The 19,370-nt window shown below is 46.1% G+C and overlaps 2 protein-coding genes across 10 annotated transcripts in view; one reads left to right on the top strand and one right to left on the bottom strand.

The window, feature by feature from the left end:
• CSAD (cysteine sulfinic acid decarboxylase) overlaps nucleotides 1-9,890 on the bottom strand; it is a 49,730-nt gene extending 39,840 nt beyond the window's left edge. For 2 of the 7 annotated variants that reach the window (XR_006336901.1, XM_043882985.1), the window contains exon 1: nucleotides 2,187-2,243. Coding sequence is in view for 1 of the 7 variants with exons in the window: in XM_043882985.1 (XP_043738920.1) it covers nucleotides 2,187-2,232 (46 nt within the window). In the remaining 6 variants the exon portion in view is untranslated. Of the gene's footprint in view, nucleotides 1-2,186; nucleotides 2,244-8,936; nucleotides 9,275-9,457; nucleotides 9,557-9,795 lie in introns of those variants that run through there. The other 5 variants (XM_043883020.1, XM_043882994.1, XM_043883010.1 and 2 more) reach the window with 5 other exon arrangements.
• Nucleotides 9,427-19,031, top strand: ZNF740 (zinc finger protein 740). 3 transcript variants are annotated; one of them, XM_043883046.1, is made up of 7 exons: nucleotides 9,427-9,563; nucleotides 10,408-10,721; nucleotides 13,093-13,242; nucleotides 13,576-13,665; nucleotides 14,244-14,367; nucleotides 14,655-14,773; nucleotides 15,764-19,031. In XM_043883046.1, exons 2-7 carry the CDS (start codon nucleotides 10,713-10,715, stop codon nucleotides 15,851-15,853), a joined length of 582 nt encoding a protein of 193 aa, XP_043738981.1. In that variant the 5' UTR covers nucleotides 9,427-9,563; nucleotides 10,408-10,712; the 3' UTR covers nucleotides 15,854-19,031. The 3 variants fall into 3 exon arrangements, with proteins under 3 accessions (XP_043738981.1, XP_043738998.1, XP_043738991.1); XM_043883063.1 differs by having other exon boundaries at nucleotides 13,061-13,242; XM_043883056.1 differs by having other exon boundaries at nucleotides 10,408-10,924.
• Nucleotides 19,032-19,370: the final 339 nt, after the last annotated feature.

The following is a 19,370-nucleotide window of genomic DNA, read 5'->3' as shown; positions in this document are numbered from 1 at the left end:
AGATCCCCTGGAGAAGGAAATGGCAACTCACTCCAGTATGCTTGCCTGGGAAAATCCCACGGACAGAGGAGCCTGGCGGACTACAGTCCATAGGGTCACACAGAGTCAGATGTAATTGAGCGTCTGAACACACACACACACACACACAGTAACTTTACAGTTAACTTTTTGAGGAACTGCTGAAGTGTTTTCTAAAGTGGCTACAATATTTTATATTCCCATAAGGGTTTGCATCTCTCCGCATCCTTGCCAGACTTGTTATTGTCTGCCTTTTGATTACAGCCACCTGCATTTGTAACCTCAGTAAGCATTGCCAACATCCACAGAAGTGATACCAAATGTATGAAAGAGCTTGTGTTCTCAGCCTCAGTAAGAGTGTGCTGTCAAACTTCCGAATTTTTTAAACTGTAGGAGTAAAAATTACCTTAATATAGTTTTAGTGGAACTCCTGTATTAGTTTTGCTGTGATAAATAATGGATTCAAAACTCAACTGCCTTGAGACGTCCCTGGCAGTCCAGGGGTTAAGACTTGGTGCTTCCACTGCAGGGGTGCCCTGGTTGGGGAACTAAAATCCCCCAGGCCTCGTGACAGCAAACAAACAAACAAACATTGCTTTACAACAGACATTTATTTCTCTTTCATGGCTTACACTGGATTAGCAATAGCTCTGATTCATGTACCTTTATTCCAACACCCAGGCTGAAGGAACAGCCCCTACTGGGGACACAACGTTCTCACTGCAGAGGGGAAGAAGCAAAAGGCAGAGAACACCATGCACCAACTCTTAAAACTTCAGCTCAGACCTAGCACGTGGCATATCTGGTCAGATCCAGTTGACCAAAACAAGCCCTGGGATGAGTGGGGGTGAGGATGTATAATCCTCCCACATGCAGGCACTGCAAAGCGCAGGGCAATGGCTGACAACTGGATGACAATCCTCACAACTGGCCACAGGCCCTTAGGATTTTGCATTCTGTTTCCCCTTAGTCTGGAGAAGGAAATGGCAACCCACTCCAGTACTCTTGCTTGGAGAATCCCAGGGATGGTGGAACCTGGTGGGCTGCCATCTATGGGGTCACACAGAGTCGGACACGACTGAAGCGACTTAGCAGCAGCAGCAGCAGTTCCCCTTAGTCCACACAGCCCACCTCACTCATCTGCTTTACCAACCTGGCCCTGTAGACGTCTGAGTTGGAACCCTTGATCTAAAGGCTTTCTCTCCTCCTCCTCCATGGATACCCTCTTGAGTCCCCCCTCCCATTTCTTCAACTCTCCTTCCCACTACCCCTTTATCACAGCATTTTATTATTGTTTTTATTTTTTTATCACAGCATTTTAAATTGTCTAAACCTCTCACATGTTCCCAACTCCAGCTACCTCCTCTTCTCAACCAACCTTCTTAAAACAGCTCCACTCCATTTCTTTCCTCTCATACTTTCCTGAGCCCAGTACCATGCAGCTTCCACCTTCAAGGCCACTGAGAATGTCCCTGCATCCAAATCTAACAGATACATATCATCTTTATCCTGCTTGACCCCTCTGGGACCATTAGATACAGTTTGCATTCCATCTTGAAATATCTTCTTTCACTGGCTTCCACATGACTACTCCTGACCACTTCCTTAGCTCTCTTTGCCTCTCCACCTTCCTCTGGCCCTCCCTCGAGAGCCGCTCAGGGTTCTATTCCAGGGCCTCTTTCATTTGTGTTCTGCACCTCTCCCTGGACACTCATCCACTCCCAGGGCTACAGGCTGGTGACTCCTCCATCCAAGAGCTCTCTCGCCAGCCCAGATCCATGATGCCCTCTGCCTAATTTGGAAGTCTCACAGGACTTCACACTCAAATGGTCCAAAAGTGAACTCATTACCAGCCTTCTCAATGTTCTCTTGTCAAATGTTCTCTTGTCCTCGAGTTCCCTGGTTACGTGAATGGTACCATCTTCTGAAACCTAAACTCTGAGCTCCTCCCTCCATTTCCTCAGTTGATTTTTTTTTCCTTTTTATTTAATCTTCAAAGGTTACTTTGTCTTTCTCATTCAAAACATCAACACAACACTAAAACCTAGATAAAGCTTTTTCTTCTGGTTGATGTAAAATTCTTTTCCTTAAAAGCATTTTAAAAAGAAGTGGTAACTTTAACTAAGGATAACATCAAAAAAAAAAAAAAAAAAAAAGGATAACATCACCAATTGTGGGGCAGACAGTCGTTGTGGGTCTCCTGATGTAAGGCATGGAAAAGCTCTCAGCATCACTGCTGCCAAAAATGCACCACCTGAATTTCACGATGAGGAAACATCTAAATTGAGGATCATTCTACAAAACAACGTAGCCTGTAATCTTCAAAAATGTCAGTATCATGAAAATCAAGGAAAAACTGAGGAGCTGTCCCAGAAGGAAACTAGAGACATTACAACCAAAAGGAGCACGTGATCTTAAACGGGCTCCTGGATAAGGAAGGAAAAAAAACTACTGTAAAGAAAGTCACTGGAAGAACTGGTGGAATCTGCGAATGGCTTGATCACTGCATTGCAGTTATGGAAGAGAATGTTCTTATTCTTTGGAAACATAGGCTGAAACATTTAGCAGCAAAGAAGCATAGTATATGCACTTCCTCTCAGTTTAGAAAACAATACTATGTGTATGCACCTACACATAGTATTTTTTTTTTTAATATAAGAGCTTTATTGAGACATGATTCACATACCACAAAGTTCACCCTTTTCAAGTGTACAATTTGGTGCTTTTTAGTATATTCACAAAGTTGTGCATGGATCACACTATCAAGAACATTGTCATCATCCCCAAAAGAAACCCCATATCTACTAGCAGTCACTCCCCATGCATTTCTTTAAAGAACTGGGTACCAGATGATTTTAAAAAAAAAAAAAAACCAGATGATTTAAAAAAAAAAAAAAAAAAAAAAACCACTTACCCTAACCCACCTTCTACAAAAAAAAAAAAAAAATAAAGAACTGGGGGAGCGGGGAGGGGGAAAAATACAATAAAATAAAGAACTGGAAAAATCTTCAAAACATTAACTGTGGTTATTTCTGGGTATTGGGATTATAGACGATTTTCATTTTCTTATTTATGTACTTCTATATTTTTATAATTTTCTGTGATAATTCCATTGACTTACAAATTCAAATAAAGATTATGTTTAAGGAACATAAAAGAAGGAATGAAAAGGCAACAAAAATTCCAATCTGTATACCAGGCTCAAGGAATGACCCCATTACATCGTGTGTGGTTTCCCAAATCCTAAAATTCACTCCCATCTAAAAGGCCTACCAGGTGACTAAGGTAGCCAATACCGCTCATTTCTACCATGCAGCCCAGCTGGCTCTGAGAGAGGGACGGGTTCAGCTAGTTCAATAAATAGCGACTGAGTATCTGCTGCCCGGCACTGCCCTAGCCGCTGTGTGTCTGCTCTGCTCATCCAGCTAACAAGTCAAGAGGGAGGCCAGTGCGTAGAATTAAGGCACGGTCGCTCACTAGAGAAAAGGAAGGCTGCTTAACTCCACTCAATTGGCCCAGGGCTGCCTTCAAAGAGAAAACACTCTGACACTCCTTAAGGTGATAGAGAGCTGGTGCAGGAAAAGACTTCTGAAAAGACCAATCTGATCGGTAATCATTAAAACACCACTTGAAAAAGTGATGGGGTGGGCCTGAAGGGAGAGTGTACCAAGGACACTGAGGAAGATTGCCCAGGAGGAAGCCTGCATGAGGGCAAAGGGATTAGGGCACTTGCTTCTTAAAGCACTTTCAGTCAGGTTTATTCATTGTTAGAAAGTGAAAACACTGACCTCTGTGCTGTCTACCTATTACCCCACTGACTCAACCCCCAGGTTAATAGTGGTTCCAGTTCCTGTGTATACAGTGTTTTCTGCCCTTCTGAAAGACTGTAAATTCCTGGGCGGGGAGAGGTCTAAGTCTTACCCTTCTTTAAGTAAAGCATGCGTACATGCATGCTTAGGCGTGTCCAACTCTTTGCAACCCCAAGGACTGTAGCCCACCAGGCTCCTCTGTCCATGGAATTCTCCAGGCAAGAATACTGGAGTGGGTTGCCATTTCCTTCTCCAGGGGATCTTCCCAACCCAGGGATCAAACCTGTTCTTTTTCATCTCTTGCATTGGCAGACAAATTCTTTACCACTGTGCCACCTGGGAAGCCCTTTAAATAAAGCACCAAATACAAAATAAGCATTCAGGAAAATATTCGTCTTCATCTTTCCCACTCTCCTTTTCCTTCCGCCAAGTAGTAGTAGTAGTGGGAAAGATGAAAATTAATACATTTCCTGAATGCCTATTTTCTTTCTTTCTTTTTTTTTTTTATTTCTACCACTTTATTGCTCCCAACCCGTCTCCCTCCACCCTCGTGCACACATGCTCAGTCATGTAACCCCATGGACTGCAGCCCGCCAGGCTCCTCTGTCCATGGACTTTTCCAGGCAAGAATACTGGAGTGGGTTGCCATTTCCTTCTCCTGAATGCCTATTTTCTATTTGGTGCTTTACTTAAGGATTAAGACTTAGACCTCTCTCCCTCACCCAGGAATTTACAATCTAGAAGGGGAGAAAACACTACACACAAGAACTGGAGCCATTACTAATGTGGGTGTTGAGTCAATGGGGTAATAGGTAGATGGCACAGATGTCTCTTGCACAAACTTGAATAAACTGTTTCCAGGTTCTGAAAAATGGTGTTGCACTTCACTCACATATGATGTGTATAAACCAAAAATCAGTATTAATGATACTTTAGAAGATATACAAAGGGTTTTTTCTTTTTTCTTAAAGACTTTTCACCTATGATCTTACTTGGGCTTCACAGTAGTGCTAGAAATTAGCCTGACTCTCATTTTCAAGTCAAGGACTCTTGAACCAGACAGAGTGAAATTAATTTGTCCAAGATTACAAAGGTTGCATCTAGGCTAGGACCTTTCCCACTACATCACTGGTCCCTTTTAAGTCTGGCATTTCTCACTACTTCTCACCACACACAAAAATAAACTGCAGCTGAGGTAAAGGCATAAAGCTGAAAATATACAACTCTAAGAATACCAGAAGGAAATACAGGGAAATATTTTTATAATATTGAGGTAGCATTTCACAAAAACCCCAAAACCACAGGCAGATTTGACTACATAAAACTTTAAAAATTCTATTTAAAGAAAGAAACATTAGAGTGGTTAAAGATGATTCATGGCTTTACTCCCCCTGCCTCATCATCCTTTTACCTACTCACTGTTTTCCAAAATGGCCTCTGCTCTCCTGCAATTATTCCTTTCCTTGCAAATTTAAAAGTCACTTTAAGTTCCATGCAAAGTCCTGTTTTAATAAGAATTTAACTTAATCTAAAGCAAAAACTTTGTCTCTACAATATTAAGTCTTCCTATTCACAGACATGATAAAACTCCACCTAATCAAGCATTTGGGGAACTTCCTGGTGGACCAGTGAGTGGTGAGGACATGGTGCTTTCAATGCCCTGGTCCAGGTTCAATCCCTGGTCAGGTTAACTAAGATCCCACAAGCCATGCGGCACAGTCAAAAATCATAATAATTAAGCCCTTTTTGTCTTCCACTAAAATAATCTGATTTTCTTAATGCGTAACTTGCAATTTCCTGTTAAATTTACATCTATAAATGTAAACTTTTTTATTGTGAATGATATCATTCTACGATATTTTTATGGTTGATTATTGTTCTCATATATTATTTATATGAGTTGTTTGTTAATCATACATCTGGCGATGCAGCTGAACTCACTGGCCTTAGTATTTTGTCAATTTGATTCTCTTTGTGAATGGATATATCATGTGAAAATACTTATTATAAAAATATGAAAACTGGAGTTTCCTGGTGGTTCAGTGGTTAAGAATTGCCTGCCAATGCAGGGGGCAGGGGTCCTATCCCTGCTCCAGGAAGATTCCACATGCTGTGGGGCAACTAAGCCCTTACACTGCAACTATTGAAGCCCACACACCCTAGAGTCCACACTCTGAAACAAGAAGCCATCGCAATGAGAAACCCATGCACTGCAACCAAAGAAAGCCCACCTGCAGAAATGAAGACCCAGCACAGCCAAAAATAAATAAATAATAATAATGACTTTTGGGTGGCCAGTAGCTCTAATAGAATATTAGTTTTGACTGTAAACATTCTTTTCTTGTAACTATTTTCATAGAAATGTTTCAAATATTTTCCCACAAAACACAACTTCCACTCTAAAAGAAAGTTCAAAGATAAATGAAAAATAAGAGAAAAATATTTTAAAAGCATATGACAAGTGAAAAGTTAGTGTAACATGGAGAAGATTTCTCCCAATCAATACAAAATAGACAAATGATCTACTTTTTCCTTAACAGGCAAGAGATGTGAATAGGCAGTTTATAAAAACAATTAAAATGGTCAAAAAGCAACAAGAGATGTTCAACTTCACTATTAATGATATGCAAATTAAAATAATGAAATTATTATTTTTTACCTATCAAGTTGGCAACTGTATAAAAAATTCATAGCATCCAGTATTGCCAAGATTGCAGGACTGGGCACTCTCACACATGGCTCTGAATGTGTAAACTGTTACAAACCCCTGAAACTCAACTTTGCAGGACCTATTAAAATTTTAAATGCCCATTTCCTACCTATAAATCTATCTATAAAAACAAAAGGATCCCTCCAACTAATAAAAAAAATTAAAAAAAAAAAAATTAAAAAAAATAAATTAAAAAAAAAAAAACAAAAGGATCACTATAAGGACGTTCATTACAGCATGGTTTATAAAACAAAAAAACTGGAACTAACCTGAATGTTCCTTGAGGATGGGCCTAGACAAACTAAACTACAAATTGCTGGAATACTGAAACAATTTTTAAAATGTGAAACTAAAAAAAAAATAATAAAATGTGAAACTACTTAGAAGATGTGTAAAACACTTTTGTCTGGGCCACTTCGGGGCTCAAAAACAAATTCTGGATGAAAAAAAAAGTTGTTGTTGTTTTTTTTTAAGTTTTTATGAACATAGATAAAAGCCTGGTGGTATACACAACAAACTGATAAAAGTGACTACCTTCAGGAGCATGGAGTAGCATACAGATGGCAAAATTTTTTTTTGCCTTTTAATTGTTTTGTGCTGTGTGGATTTATTAAAATAAGCATGAGCTATTTTTTTAAAGTATTTACTGGCTGAATCAGGTGTTAGTTGCAGCAGCCCGCTAAGGAGTTGCAGCACACGGGCTTAACTGCCCAGTGGTATGTGGGATCTTAGTTCCTCCACCAAGTATGGAACTCATATCCTACCCCCTCCCCATTACAAGGCGGATTCTTAATCACCGGACCACCAGGGAAGCCCCTGAGCTATTTTTTTTTTCTTAATTAAAGATTTATTTCTGATAATCTCACTCAATTTGATCTGTTCTATGATGATCTTAAGACCACAAAGATTTGCTGTCAATTGGTAAAAAAAAAATGGAGTGCTCACAGAAACAAAATCTATGTACATAAAGTGGCTGGAAATTGTCTTCATTCATAAACAAAGATTTTTTTTCTTTAGGCATCTCCCTTAATTCCCCTACACTCACAACCTGACAGCACCTAAATAAAACGGACATTTCCTTCCATCAAGTGCATTAATGCATAGTCCATCTCTAGCAGAAAGTGAAAACGTTAGTCCCTCAGTTGCATCCAACTCTCTGCAACCTCATGGGACTGTGGCCCGCCAGACTCCTCCATCCATGGAATTATCCAGGTAAGAAAACTAGAGTGGGTTGCCATTTCCTTCTTCAGGCGATCTTCCCAACCCAGGGATCGAACCCAGGTCTCCTGCATTGCAGGCATATTTTTTTACCCTCTGAGTCACTGGGGAAGCCCATCTTTAGCAGGAAAGTTGGGAACAGAATTTAAAGAAAGGCTCGAGTTTTCCTAACGTAGCCGGGCCGACGGGCCACCCGTCATTGCCAAATCTCCAACAAGACCGCACTTTCTTACTGAGGAGAGCCCTATGCCTTTTCGGGGAGGAAGCCAAAGTTAGATGCTGGATGGTCTAGAAATAAAGGCGTAAGCGCTATAAGGAAATCAAAAACTCAACATTCAAAAAACTAAGATCATGGCATCCAGTCCCATCACTTCATAGCCACAGATGGGGAAACAATGGAAATAGTGACAGACTTTATTTTCTTGGGCTCCAAAATCACTGCAGATGGTGACTGCAGCCATAAAATTAAAAGATGTTTGCTCCCTGGAAGAAAAGCTATAACCAATCTGTACAGCATATTAAAAGGCAAAGACATTACTTTGCCGACAAAGATCCGTCTAGTCAAAGCTGTGGTTTTTCCAGTAGTCATGTACGGATGTAAGAGTTGAACCATAAAGAAGGCTGAGCGCTGAAGAATTGATGCTTTTGAACTGTAGTGTTGGAGAACACTCTTGAGAGTCCCTTGGACTGCAAGGGGATCCAACCAGTCAACTCTAAAGGAAATCAATCCTGAATATTCATTGCAGGGACTGATGCTGAAGCTGAAGCTCCAGCACTGTGGCCACCTGAGGCGAAGAGCCGACTCTTTAGAAAAGACCTTGATGCTGGGAAAGACTGAAGGCAGAGGGGACGACAGAAGATGAAATAGTTGGACGGCATCACGGACTCAACAGACATGAGTCTGGGCAAGTTCTACGAGATGGTGAAGGACAGGAAGCCTGGCGTGCTTAAGTCCATGGGGTCCCAAAGAGTCGGACACGACTGAGCGACTTAACAACAGGAGAGTCCTATGCATTTTCGGAGGTGAGGAAGCCAATATTACATACTGGACGGTCTAGAAATAAAGGCGGAAGCCGTATGAGGAAATCAAAGGCTTCGAAGTGCGCCGAACATGCCAGGGAATCCTTTCTCAGACTGGAGTTGAGTGTACTCAGCAAGAGCGTGCAAAAAACTTAACTCCCCTCCCAGCTGACAGGCGGCCCTCGGAATTTGCAGATCTGCGTCTGATGGACAGCTCGTGTAAAGATGATCCCGACAGAGCTACGTGAAAGGCCTCGTACGAACTATTCTGGCACTATTTGGGGCTCCAGGCTCATAAGCGACAAGGAGAACATCTGCGAGGAAAGGAGAGTGATGACGCTTCTTCAAGGAGTCCTAACCAACTCACCTAGCAAAACCCTCAACAAACGCTCGGCACACCAACATTTCAGGGCCTTCTTTCCTGCCCAGAATCAAGATGGCCGCGGGGGCGCGCCCGCAACACGGCGCACGCGCCGTACCGTCGATCCTCCCTCTTCCCGTCCTTCTGCGCGCAGCCGGCACTGCCCACTCACCAGCTGCACTCCCTCGGTGCGCCCTCAGCCTCACCCCCTTTCTGTCTGCCCCCGCCCGGAAGTGGATAGTGCTGCACTGAGGAGAGGACGGAGGGGGAGGGGAAGTGCTTCCGGGGAAACGGGCCCCGGGTTGGTGTTTGTAAACTTGCCTCGGTCCCGGCGGGGGCAGCGGCGGCCACGGGGTTGGCACGGAGTGCTGCGGCCTGGAGGAGGCGCCGCGCAGCGAGGGAGACAGCGGGAGGCCGCGCCTGGCAGGTAAGAGCACGCCCCAGGGAGCTCAGCGTCGTGGAGGCAGGCGGCAGCGCTCCAGCAGCTCGCAGGCCGTGGGGCACCGCGCGGGAAGGGGGAGGGGAGGGAAGGAGGAGCCCGGGGCGAAGGGAGGGTGGTCCAGAGGAGAGGTAGGGGCTGCGCGCACACCGCTGTGCAGTCGCGTCACCGGCCGGACTGAGGGGGTTTGCTCGGAAGGGACGCGGGCGCGAGCACGCACCTTGCGCGCTCCTGGGCTCTCTTCTCCGGGTGCGTGCGGCGGGCGCAGCGGCTGGCTGGCTGGCGGCTGGCTGGCTGGCTGGCTGACTGGAGGGAGGGAGGGAAGATGGGAGGGAACGCGCAGCGTTGGGCTTCGTCTCCTTGTCTTCCACCTCCGCACAGAGTTTACGTACCTTGGGGCGGTCTCGGAGAATGCACACGTGTGGGCCGGCCTGGGCTCGTACTGCCGGTCCGGTTTCTGCCTGCTGCTCAAGCGCCCAGCGTTAACCCCTGAGCTTTTCTCCACCCCACTTCTGGTCGCCTTAATAGAGTGCGAGCTTCGCGGGCCGGCCCACTGGACACAAAAGCCCTAGAGGGCCTCCGCCCCCTTCTTCCAGTCCTAAGTTGGCAAATCCTAGCAACTGGCCTGCTGCAGTGCCTCCACTAGAGGCCGAAGTTACTTTTGCTCCTATCGGTGGCCTGGAGACCAGTTTCTTCTCATGACCTAGAAAGAAAACTGATGTCTTCGTTTAGAGTCGCACAGAGAGCGCCTGGCAAAAGAGATCAGCCCACTGAAGGTTGTATGGCCTGAGGATGTTGCACCTAACAGCTCCATTTCCCTTTTTGGTTTCAGGTTTCTGAAACAGATCGTGAATTTCATTCAGAGAATTCAGCTGGAGAACCAAGACTGGCAGACTTTTTCTTCAGACAATAGGCAGGAGCCAAGCAGAGACCAGGGATTCTTGGAGCATCTATCTTTACTTTGGAGGACACTAAATTCTGTTTGAAGACAAAGGCACTTCAGTATGGCAGCAGGACTGAAGGGACACGAAAGAGTTGTTACAGTGATTTGGTGACAGTTCTTCAAACAACAGTGTCTTAAGGAAAGGTGGAGCAAGAAACTCGAACTTTTTGAGTTGCATTAAGTGAGAAATCAGCATGGCTCAGGTAAAAAGCTCTAGAGTCCTCCTCCTCCTTCAAGATCACTGGGAAGCGTGTTTGCAGTTTCACTCTTGAATGCTGCCTTAGTCAACATATTGACCAACCCAGTGAGCCAAGCTCTGTATTAAACACCAGGGGGAGATCTAGAGGAAGGAAAGGAGACAGGCCACAGCCCCTGCCTTCAGGGAGCTTCCAGTCAAATGAAGGAGGTAGGCTATACTGCATCACAGGCCCTGATGGGACATTTACAAAGCAACATGTACTCAGTCTACACTTGGTACAATAACTTTTGAGGGGCATGAGGGAGTAAACAGTCTGGTGAATGCTTCATTTGTTTTTTTTTCAACAGGAATTTATTGAGCTCCTGTTACATGCAAGGCATTGTGCTGGGGATACAAAGATGAATAAAATTGACCCTGACCCCAGCAGGCTTCCAGGCTAGTTGGGTTGGGGTTGGGGGAGATGAAGAGACAATCTGTTATTTATCTTTATATACACAACACTGTGTGGTGGCTGGCTAGTAGAACAGACTCAATGAGTCTGTTGATTGAAGGAATATGCAATCATGGATGTATGTACACCGTAGAGGAGGGAATGAGCCTTCTGCCTGGATGAAAAAAGAAGTTGAAGCTGGAAGGATGTATAGGATTTTGCTAGATAAACAAGTAGAACAGAGCATTCAGACAAGCACAACGGCATGGGCAGAGACTTAGAGTCCTGGGAGGATATGGTGAGGTGGAGAGTACTGCGGGTAGTTTGCTAGTTAAGGAGGAACGGGTTGGGGTGAGGGGCAGATGGTTAAAGACAGGAGATAGTGATAGACGGCCACGTTAGGGTGAGGGAGTTGTTTCCTGGAGAAGTAAGTTGAGTGTGACTGAAGGGCTTTTTATGCCTTGCTGAGGAATTAGACTTTATTCCATAAGGGATGGGGACTCTCTGAAAAGTGTTAAGCAGGAGAGTGACATAAGATCAGTGTATTTGGAAGGTAGTTGTCCTTCCAAATCCCCCTTGTGGGGATACAAGATGGATTGGAGAGACAGGATGGCTTAACAGGTTATTGTAGTTATCTGGAGAGAAAAGCTGTCTGTAGCATCCCCGGAGCTTTTGCCATCTTCCTTCCAGGGACCCTACCCTACCAGCCTCACCAGGAAGAAATCACTGGCTTTCTTCCAGCTGCATGCACAGCTTCCTTCTTTTCCATACAGAGGAGGAGCCATGCAGTTTCTTCTTCCTTTGTTTGCAACCCACTTCACAGCATCGTGTTCACTCTAGCTCTGAGAAGACTGCTTTATCCTAACTGCTAACTTTGTACTGGGTGCTGCTTTTGTATGTTAACTTAACTCATCAACCCTGTGAGGGTAGATACTGTGATAAACATTTTGCATTTAAGGAAACTGAGGCTTAAAGAGGTGGAGTAAACTGCTTTAGATTGTACAATGCAAACAGCAGAGTTAAGTCTTGCTTCCAGACCTTTCCCTCCAAAGTCCTTGAAGATGAAAGAGGGGGTTCCTGGGATGTACTGATCACCTGAAAGGAATTTCTTTTTAAATTACTTGTGGAAGTTTGCTATCCAACTGTTTCTTAAAAGTGTTTCTTTGGTAAGAAAAGGATATTGTCTAGTGCTGGCTAAACAAAGTCAGTTGGAAGAATGTAGCGATTTTCCTAAACATCCCTTACTTAAGTAATTTTTAAACTGTATAGCAAGGACTGTGAAAAATATGAATATGCACACATGAATGGTGAGGATGGAGAGGAGGAAGAAAAATTGTATATTCAACTCCAAAATCCTCCCAAGTGGTTTAATTTTTATCTTTGTTATAAAATAAAAAATTTTTATATTTGACAACACGTAGAGAATTTTAAATCTAAAGGGAGAAATGACCTAATTTTACTGATACATGTTTGTAGAGCTTAATAGACTATACATTTGGCACCAGTGAGATCTGCCAGTCAGAAGCGGGTTCTGTGTAGCTAAGTGTCATCAAGAGAGAAAGAAGAAAGTTCCCCTAGAAATCTCCCATGTCAGTGGGTCAACAGGACGGACTCTTGGTATTTCTAAGCCTCATGTGGCTTCAGAGTAATATATAGATACACACTTTACCCAGCCCAGTGCTGATGACAAAAGTGTCAGTAGCATCTGATGATTCTCTTGGTCTGTGTCTGAATGCTGACACTTGACAAAATGAATAACTGGTCCTGGTGAGATGGGTTAGGGAGGACTCTCGAAGGAAGCGGGGTTTTGTGGTAAGGAGGGACGCTCCTTGGAGAGAAGCTGCACATTAGTAGCTGGGTGTTTAAGGTAGTTCTTTGGAAATTGGCAGTCTGTTTTTGCCCTGCCCTGCCAGGTGACCTGACACCTCATCTCCTTTCAACTTAGGCAAGTCTCCTGGCTTGTGAAGGCCTAGCAGGTGTGAGTTTGGTTCCCACTGCAGCCAGCAAGAAGATGATGCTGAGCCAGATTGCCAGCAAGCAGGCCGAGAATGGAGAGCGGGCAGGTAGCCCTGATGTGCTGAGGTGCTCGAGTCAGGTACAGCACTTGAGTCCATTGCGGCACCTGGGGGTCGGGTGGCCCAGGCTCTCTGCCAGGAGATGCCCAGCTTTGATCCTCAGTGCTTCTGTTTAGGGAAGTGGGAAAGGGGTACAGCTGGGCCATGAGTGTGGGTATTTTAGAGGGTACAGGAAAGGAAGGTCTTTTCTGTACAACAGCTCGCTAAAACCAAGGTACTTGGAGAGGAGATGGATGTGTACTTTCTCTAAAGCTCTGGGCAGGTGATTCACAAGTTGTCTCAAAGCACCTTTGTGGCCTCCTGTCTTGTGTTCTGAGATTGACTGTGCATTTAGATTTGATTTGTATTTAAAGGGCCACCGAAAAGACAGTGATAAATCCCGGAGCCGCAAAGACGATGACAGCTTGGCTGAGGCCTCTCATTCAAAAAAGACTGTTAAAAAGGCAGGTAATGGGGAATTCCTTGGCAGTCCAATGATTAGGACTCCACGCTTTCATTGTTGAGCGCTCGGGTTCATTCCCTGGTCAGGGAACTGAGATCCCACAAGCTACGCAGAGCAGCCAAAAAAGAAGAAGAAAAAGGCAGGTAATGGGGAAACCCCCAGACTTGTTCAGTTTGGGGAATAAGGCAGCCCTCTTCTTTCTTCCCTCTCTGGCTTAGCCCTGAGCTCTCCTCACAGCTGGTGAGTTGAGTCACCCTGGCTTCATCCAGAGACCACTTTGGCAATTGATCTCTGCCCTCTGTGAAACATCCTTGGTAAGGGGAGGGTCGGGGGAACATGAGGTCCTGTGACAGAGGGGCAGGCAGTCTCCCTCTAAGGTCAGTTCAGAGTGTGAGGTTTGACCGAGCAGACAGCTTGCTCACCCTACCTCCTTCATCCAAGGGTCTGTTAACTCTGAGGGTTATGGGAGATGACAGCATCAGAGAAGTTACTTTGTCCAGCAGGGCCAGGGCAGAATGGAGGCAAGAAGGGGGCAGAGGGATAGGATAGCCTCATGACGTGCCTGACTCTTGCCCCCAGGTGGTGGTAGTGGAACAAAATGGTTCTTTTCAAGTAAAGATTCCCAAAAATTTTGTTTGTGAACACTGCTTTGGAGCCTTTAGGAGCAGTTATCACCTCAAGAGGCACATCCTTATTCATACCGGTAAGTCTTGCTCACATTCAGAGGGGGAGCATAGTCCATAGTTTGTATTATGTTTGTGTGTAGCTCCTGTTGGGTTTATTTTAAGGAGCAAGTATTAGAAATAGGGGAAGAAGGTAAGTGAATGAGGCAGAAGAGATTATATGTATCTGGTATTGCTGAGACCAGCAGCTTTGGGGACCTTTCCTCATTAGCACATTATTAAAAGGTAAAGATTTCTGGGAAGATACCTGGAGTGAGGTCCCTGCCGTCTATACCTCCTGATGCTCCCTTCTCTCTGATTGGGCCAGGTGAGAAGCCATTTGAGTGTGACATATGTGATATGCGTTTCATCCAGAAGTACCACCTGGAGCGTCACAAGCGTGTACACAGTGGGGAAAAGCCCTACCAGTGTGAACGGTGTCACCAGGTAAGCTCACGTGTCATGCAGTCACACCCACACACAAACTTTCTTCCCCAAGAGCCAGGGCTCGCCCCCACTCCCTGCCTGACAAGGGGCCACCTCGCATTCCTGGCCATGATGGTGTTAGTACTTCGGGGCGAGGTATATCTTTCTGGCCTTATATAGGTATATCTTTCGGTCCCTCAGGGAGGGGCCATTAAAATAATTGTAATAATAATAATAGCATTTCTTGAGTACTTACTGTGTACCAGGCACAGTGAGAGGGTATATGACGTTACCTTCACATTAACTCCATGAGGTAGCTGTGTTGCCTTCATTTTGGCCATGGGGAGATTGAGATTTAGAGAGGTTGAGTTTCCCAAGGACACAGCAGATCAGGGATAGAGACGCATTGACTGGAACTTCAGAACAGGTACGCTTAGGAGGAAGAGATAAAAATCCCTGCCCTGGGGGAGCGGTCAATGCCTGATGTGTTGTGACTGTAAAATCCAGGACCAAAATGAGACAAGAACAAGAGATGAGAAATGATGACAGTGAACACTTTCTGGACGCTTGACTGGGTCTCAAGCGTTGCTCCACGCTCTCAGATTCTATCTGCAGAACCCTAGAATGAAAGCTCTGTGGGGCAGGGCCTTTGTCCCTCCGGTTCTCTGCTCTGTCCTCAGCCCCAGGAACTGTACCTGCCTTGAGATACTGAATAAATACTTGATAAATGAAGCAGCCGCTCTGTGAGTAGGTACCTTTAGCCCCATTTTACAGATGAGTGGACACATTCAGGGCTGAGACAGCTTGCCCAAGGTTGCATGGCTACTGCGCCCTAGGCCAAGATTGAGACTTCAGAGCTGTGTTCCTAACCACTACGCATTCATGCTGTCTGTGTACATGCCAAGGGAATGTAGAATGGGACGTGCGCCTCTCCCATTTGGGAGAGACAACTCTAGCCGATAGGTAACCAAGTTTCTTCTCTCAGGCACTTAACCCTCCATTTCTTCTCAGTGTTTTTCTCGGACAGATCGATTACTCAGACACAAACGGATGTGCCAAGGGTGCCAGTCCAAGACTTCCGACGGGCAGTTTTCTCTCTAGGCGCAGGGGCCCCGGGTGGTGGGAGTGATCAGAAGAATCCACCGAAGAGTGCAGCCCCTCTGGTCTGATGGTCCCACCACCGCCCCGTCTGTACCTGTCTCCCTCCTGGAGTGGACCCAGGAGACCGGAAGAGTGCATCAGGGGACGGCAGGCCCCAGAGCTTCAGCTCTGTAAATAATCTGAGACTCTGAGTATCTCGGGGAAGTTCCTTCAGCATTCCTGGGTAGGGAAGCTAGTCCCCAGACCCTTGGCTGAGGTCGCAGGTGGGGACTCAAGGTGCAGGACCAAGACTGAAGTGTGGTTCCCACAACCCTGGACTCCCGCTGGCAGCTGAGATGGAAGAAATTGGGGAGAGGGATTTGTTTGTTTGTTCTGTTCTCGTTTTTGTTTATCCAAAAGCAGTTTCAACAGGCACACTGTGGAAATAGGTAATATGGAGGTATAGAGTCCTGGTCAAAGCAGGGACTATGGCTGGTCCAGCCCTCCCCCAAATTGAGTTTTTAGTTGCAGTTGATCCTTGATGTTCCACAGCCCTGTACCTCACCTCCTGTTTGAAGGAGAACAGGATCAGGGATGGCAGCTGTGCTTACTTTGGCCTCCTTATACACTGTAAGGACAAAAGGAAGAGCAGTGGGAGGAGCAGACAAGGGCTGGATCCAGGAAGAGTAGGCAGGTATCTCTCATTTCCTTCAGGGAAGAGCAGGAGTTGTGGCCCAGGCTATTGCAGTGGCCGGTGCCACACTGGTACCTAATGGGGTCAGCTCAAGTGCCTTTTGGAGGAAACTTGGGTGAGAGTGGCCCTTGAAGCCCCTTCCCTTTCTCTCTTTGGGTAGTTGATCTTGGAGATAGTTTTTGGCTACCTCGCTGATACTGACTGACTCCTAAGCCAGGCAGAGGTGTTGAGCAGGGAGTCATGGATGTTACAGTGGGTTCTTTCTCCTTGTGCCCTCTTAGGAACCACCCAAGACTAGCCCCAAGTTGGGTGACAGCTGTTCAAGAAACAAAGGAATTTGGTGTCCCCTGACGTGACTGTTGAACAGCGTGAGCTGTTCTCCTCACTCACGTCCTATCACTATATTCAGGTAGAGGAGACAAGGGTCTAGCTTTTGGTCCCAAAGGAAAAGATCTTGGCTTCCTTCTTGATGGCCGTCCCTACGCAACAAAGAACTGTGGGGGTGGTGGGGGCGTGCTGCGGAGAAAACACCGAAGAAGAAACCTAATGTAGGTTTTACTCTTAACTGTATTCTTTGCTCTTCTCTGCTCCAACACCACCACCTTATCTACACCCTCCCCAGAAGTGATCAGGGGTGTGTGTGTGAGCATGTGTGTGGTATGTGAGTGTTCGTGTTTGTATGCTTGGAGATGGCGTATTATTGAGCCAAACCCTTCTCTAGCCCCAGCTCGGGAGGACAAGCGTGAAACAGCTTCTCCTGACTACCCCTCCCCCAAAACCTGAAGACCTGAACCTTGAGGTTCGAGAGGAGCTGAAGAACTCAGCTCGAGGGGCCTGGAGGGCTTCACTTTGGAGGGTTTTTTTAAGATTGATTCAACAGACTGCTGGTTAGGATGTTGCTTACCCAAGCCAGGGCTTGTGAATATGAATTTTCTAAAGTGAAATAAAAACCCTCTTTCTTCCTGCTAAGGAAAGGATCCTTATGGGAGGTTCCGGGGGTTTGGTTGACTCCCAGGTTGTGGGCTGTCCTGACATATGGGGGTGTGGTGAGTAATTAGAGAAGAATCATGGAGACTTGGTGCACTTAACCAGGCTGTCAGTGGGGGGTCTGAGATGGCAGTCTGCAGGAAGTGATTTCCTTTCACAGAAAAGGTAGGCAACAGCACACTCCTGTTACCTCTTCTAAAGGAAATGGTGGGGGGGGCGGGGAGGGGGGTCTCCATACCTCTGAGGTGTGAGGATTTGGGGAAAAGAAAGGCATGGCACCCTTTAGCTCTTCCCTGACAGCATCTGAGATCCTATGGGGAAATGCTGGGGAACGTGCCTGCAGCCTGTTCTCTCCTAGTTTGTGTTGGCACGTTTGACATGGTCCAGAAACTAGACAGCGAGTCCTAAAACCAGCCCTTGGTCCCTGCAAGTTGGGCCTCTTTGTGCATGTGAGCCAGCCCCTGTCAGAGAGCTCCGCTGGGGACTGGGGTTTGTCTGGGACACATTTAGAAAACTGTTCTTCCAGACGGTGCTTTTGAAAGTGGAAGACTTTGCTCCCTGCCACCTGCAACTAGGCAGTTTAGGATTGGGGGTATGTGTGGAGAGAATCACGTTAGTGAGGTGTGCCCTTGCATGTGCGAATGTGTGTTTAGGTCCGAATGTGCCCTAGCCCCCTGCAGGCCTCGACTTCCTGCTTCAGTGTGTGGGGGAAGAGGGAACTTCTAAGCATATGTGCAGAGAGCCATACCAGAACCACCCCTGCCGAGGACTGGGTGAGTGGAAACTCAGGAGCAGGTGGTTAGCTCAGTTGTCCAGGTGCTGATGTTCATGAAGCTGTGGGTTTGTGAGGAGAGGGGAACCGGGAGGCAAAAGGAGTGACCGCGCCCAAGAGTCCCACTTACACCCCAGGGAGATCACAGGCCACTGCAAAGGCTCCTGGGCCCGACATTCCACCCCTCTACTGGGTGGGGTCTAGCACTGGAAAGATGCCTCAGGTGTGTCTGGAGTGAAGGGGATGGCGGTGGGACCAGCTGTTAAGAGACCAGGACATGAGATTCGGGGACCTGGGAAAGAGCGCAAATTCCTGGGTGAGCTGCTGGACCGGGCCCCACCAGCCCTGCCCTTCCCAGCACCTCAAGTCTTCTCCGTCCACCCCGCCTCCAACAACCTCTTGTCATCACTTAGCTACTGATTGTGCCCCGTGGCTTGACATTGGAGGGTTAAATGAGGTGTGGGGTCCCACCACAACGTTTACCCTCTCCCCAGATGTTCTCTGCCTCCTATGTGGCCCTGGGGCTTTTATCTTAATCCCTCCCACCCCACCCTTCCTCTCCACCTTTTTTTTTTTTTTAATATACTTATTTTGCTATTAGGGGAGGGGACTATCAAATGAACAAGATCACTTTTAAATGGTAGTTTTTATAAGATGTTATAAACTTGTATCTTTTTACCATTAAAGTGCAGTGTATGTTCCTTCGTGATATATTTAGGATATTTAAATAAAAAGGGGCTTTTGTACATACTATCTCCTCTTTGGGAAGAATATCCTTAGAAGTTTTCTCACTGGGGCCAAAGTAGTTTTCTTTTCTCCCCACCAAATGTAACCAACCACCCCACAACTTCCAGCACCCTGTGAGCTCCCCTTCCGCAGAGGAACAACAAGGAGAAGTAAAAACAGGCTGTCAGTTCTGAATAAGGAAAGAAAATACATGTAGCAGGACAGAACGAGGCTAGACACCAGCCAAGGCAGTGTTTCTCCAAGTGTGGTCTGCAGCGCTCCTTTGTCAGCTTCACGTGAGGATTCACTGGCCCACCCAGCCCAGTGCTGCTGCTTCTCCCCACACAGCCCATATCACA

This window comes from Cervus elaphus, chromosome 3, assembly GCF_910594005.1.
Source record: "Cervus elaphus chromosome 3, mCerEla1.1, whole genome shotgun sequence".
NCBI classification, from domain to species: Eukaryota; Metazoa; Chordata; class Mammalia; order Artiodactyla; family Cervidae; genus Cervus; species Cervus elaphus.
The sequence above is the reverse complement of the archived record's forward strand: the minus strand, read 5'-3'. Positions and strand labels throughout refer to the sequence as shown.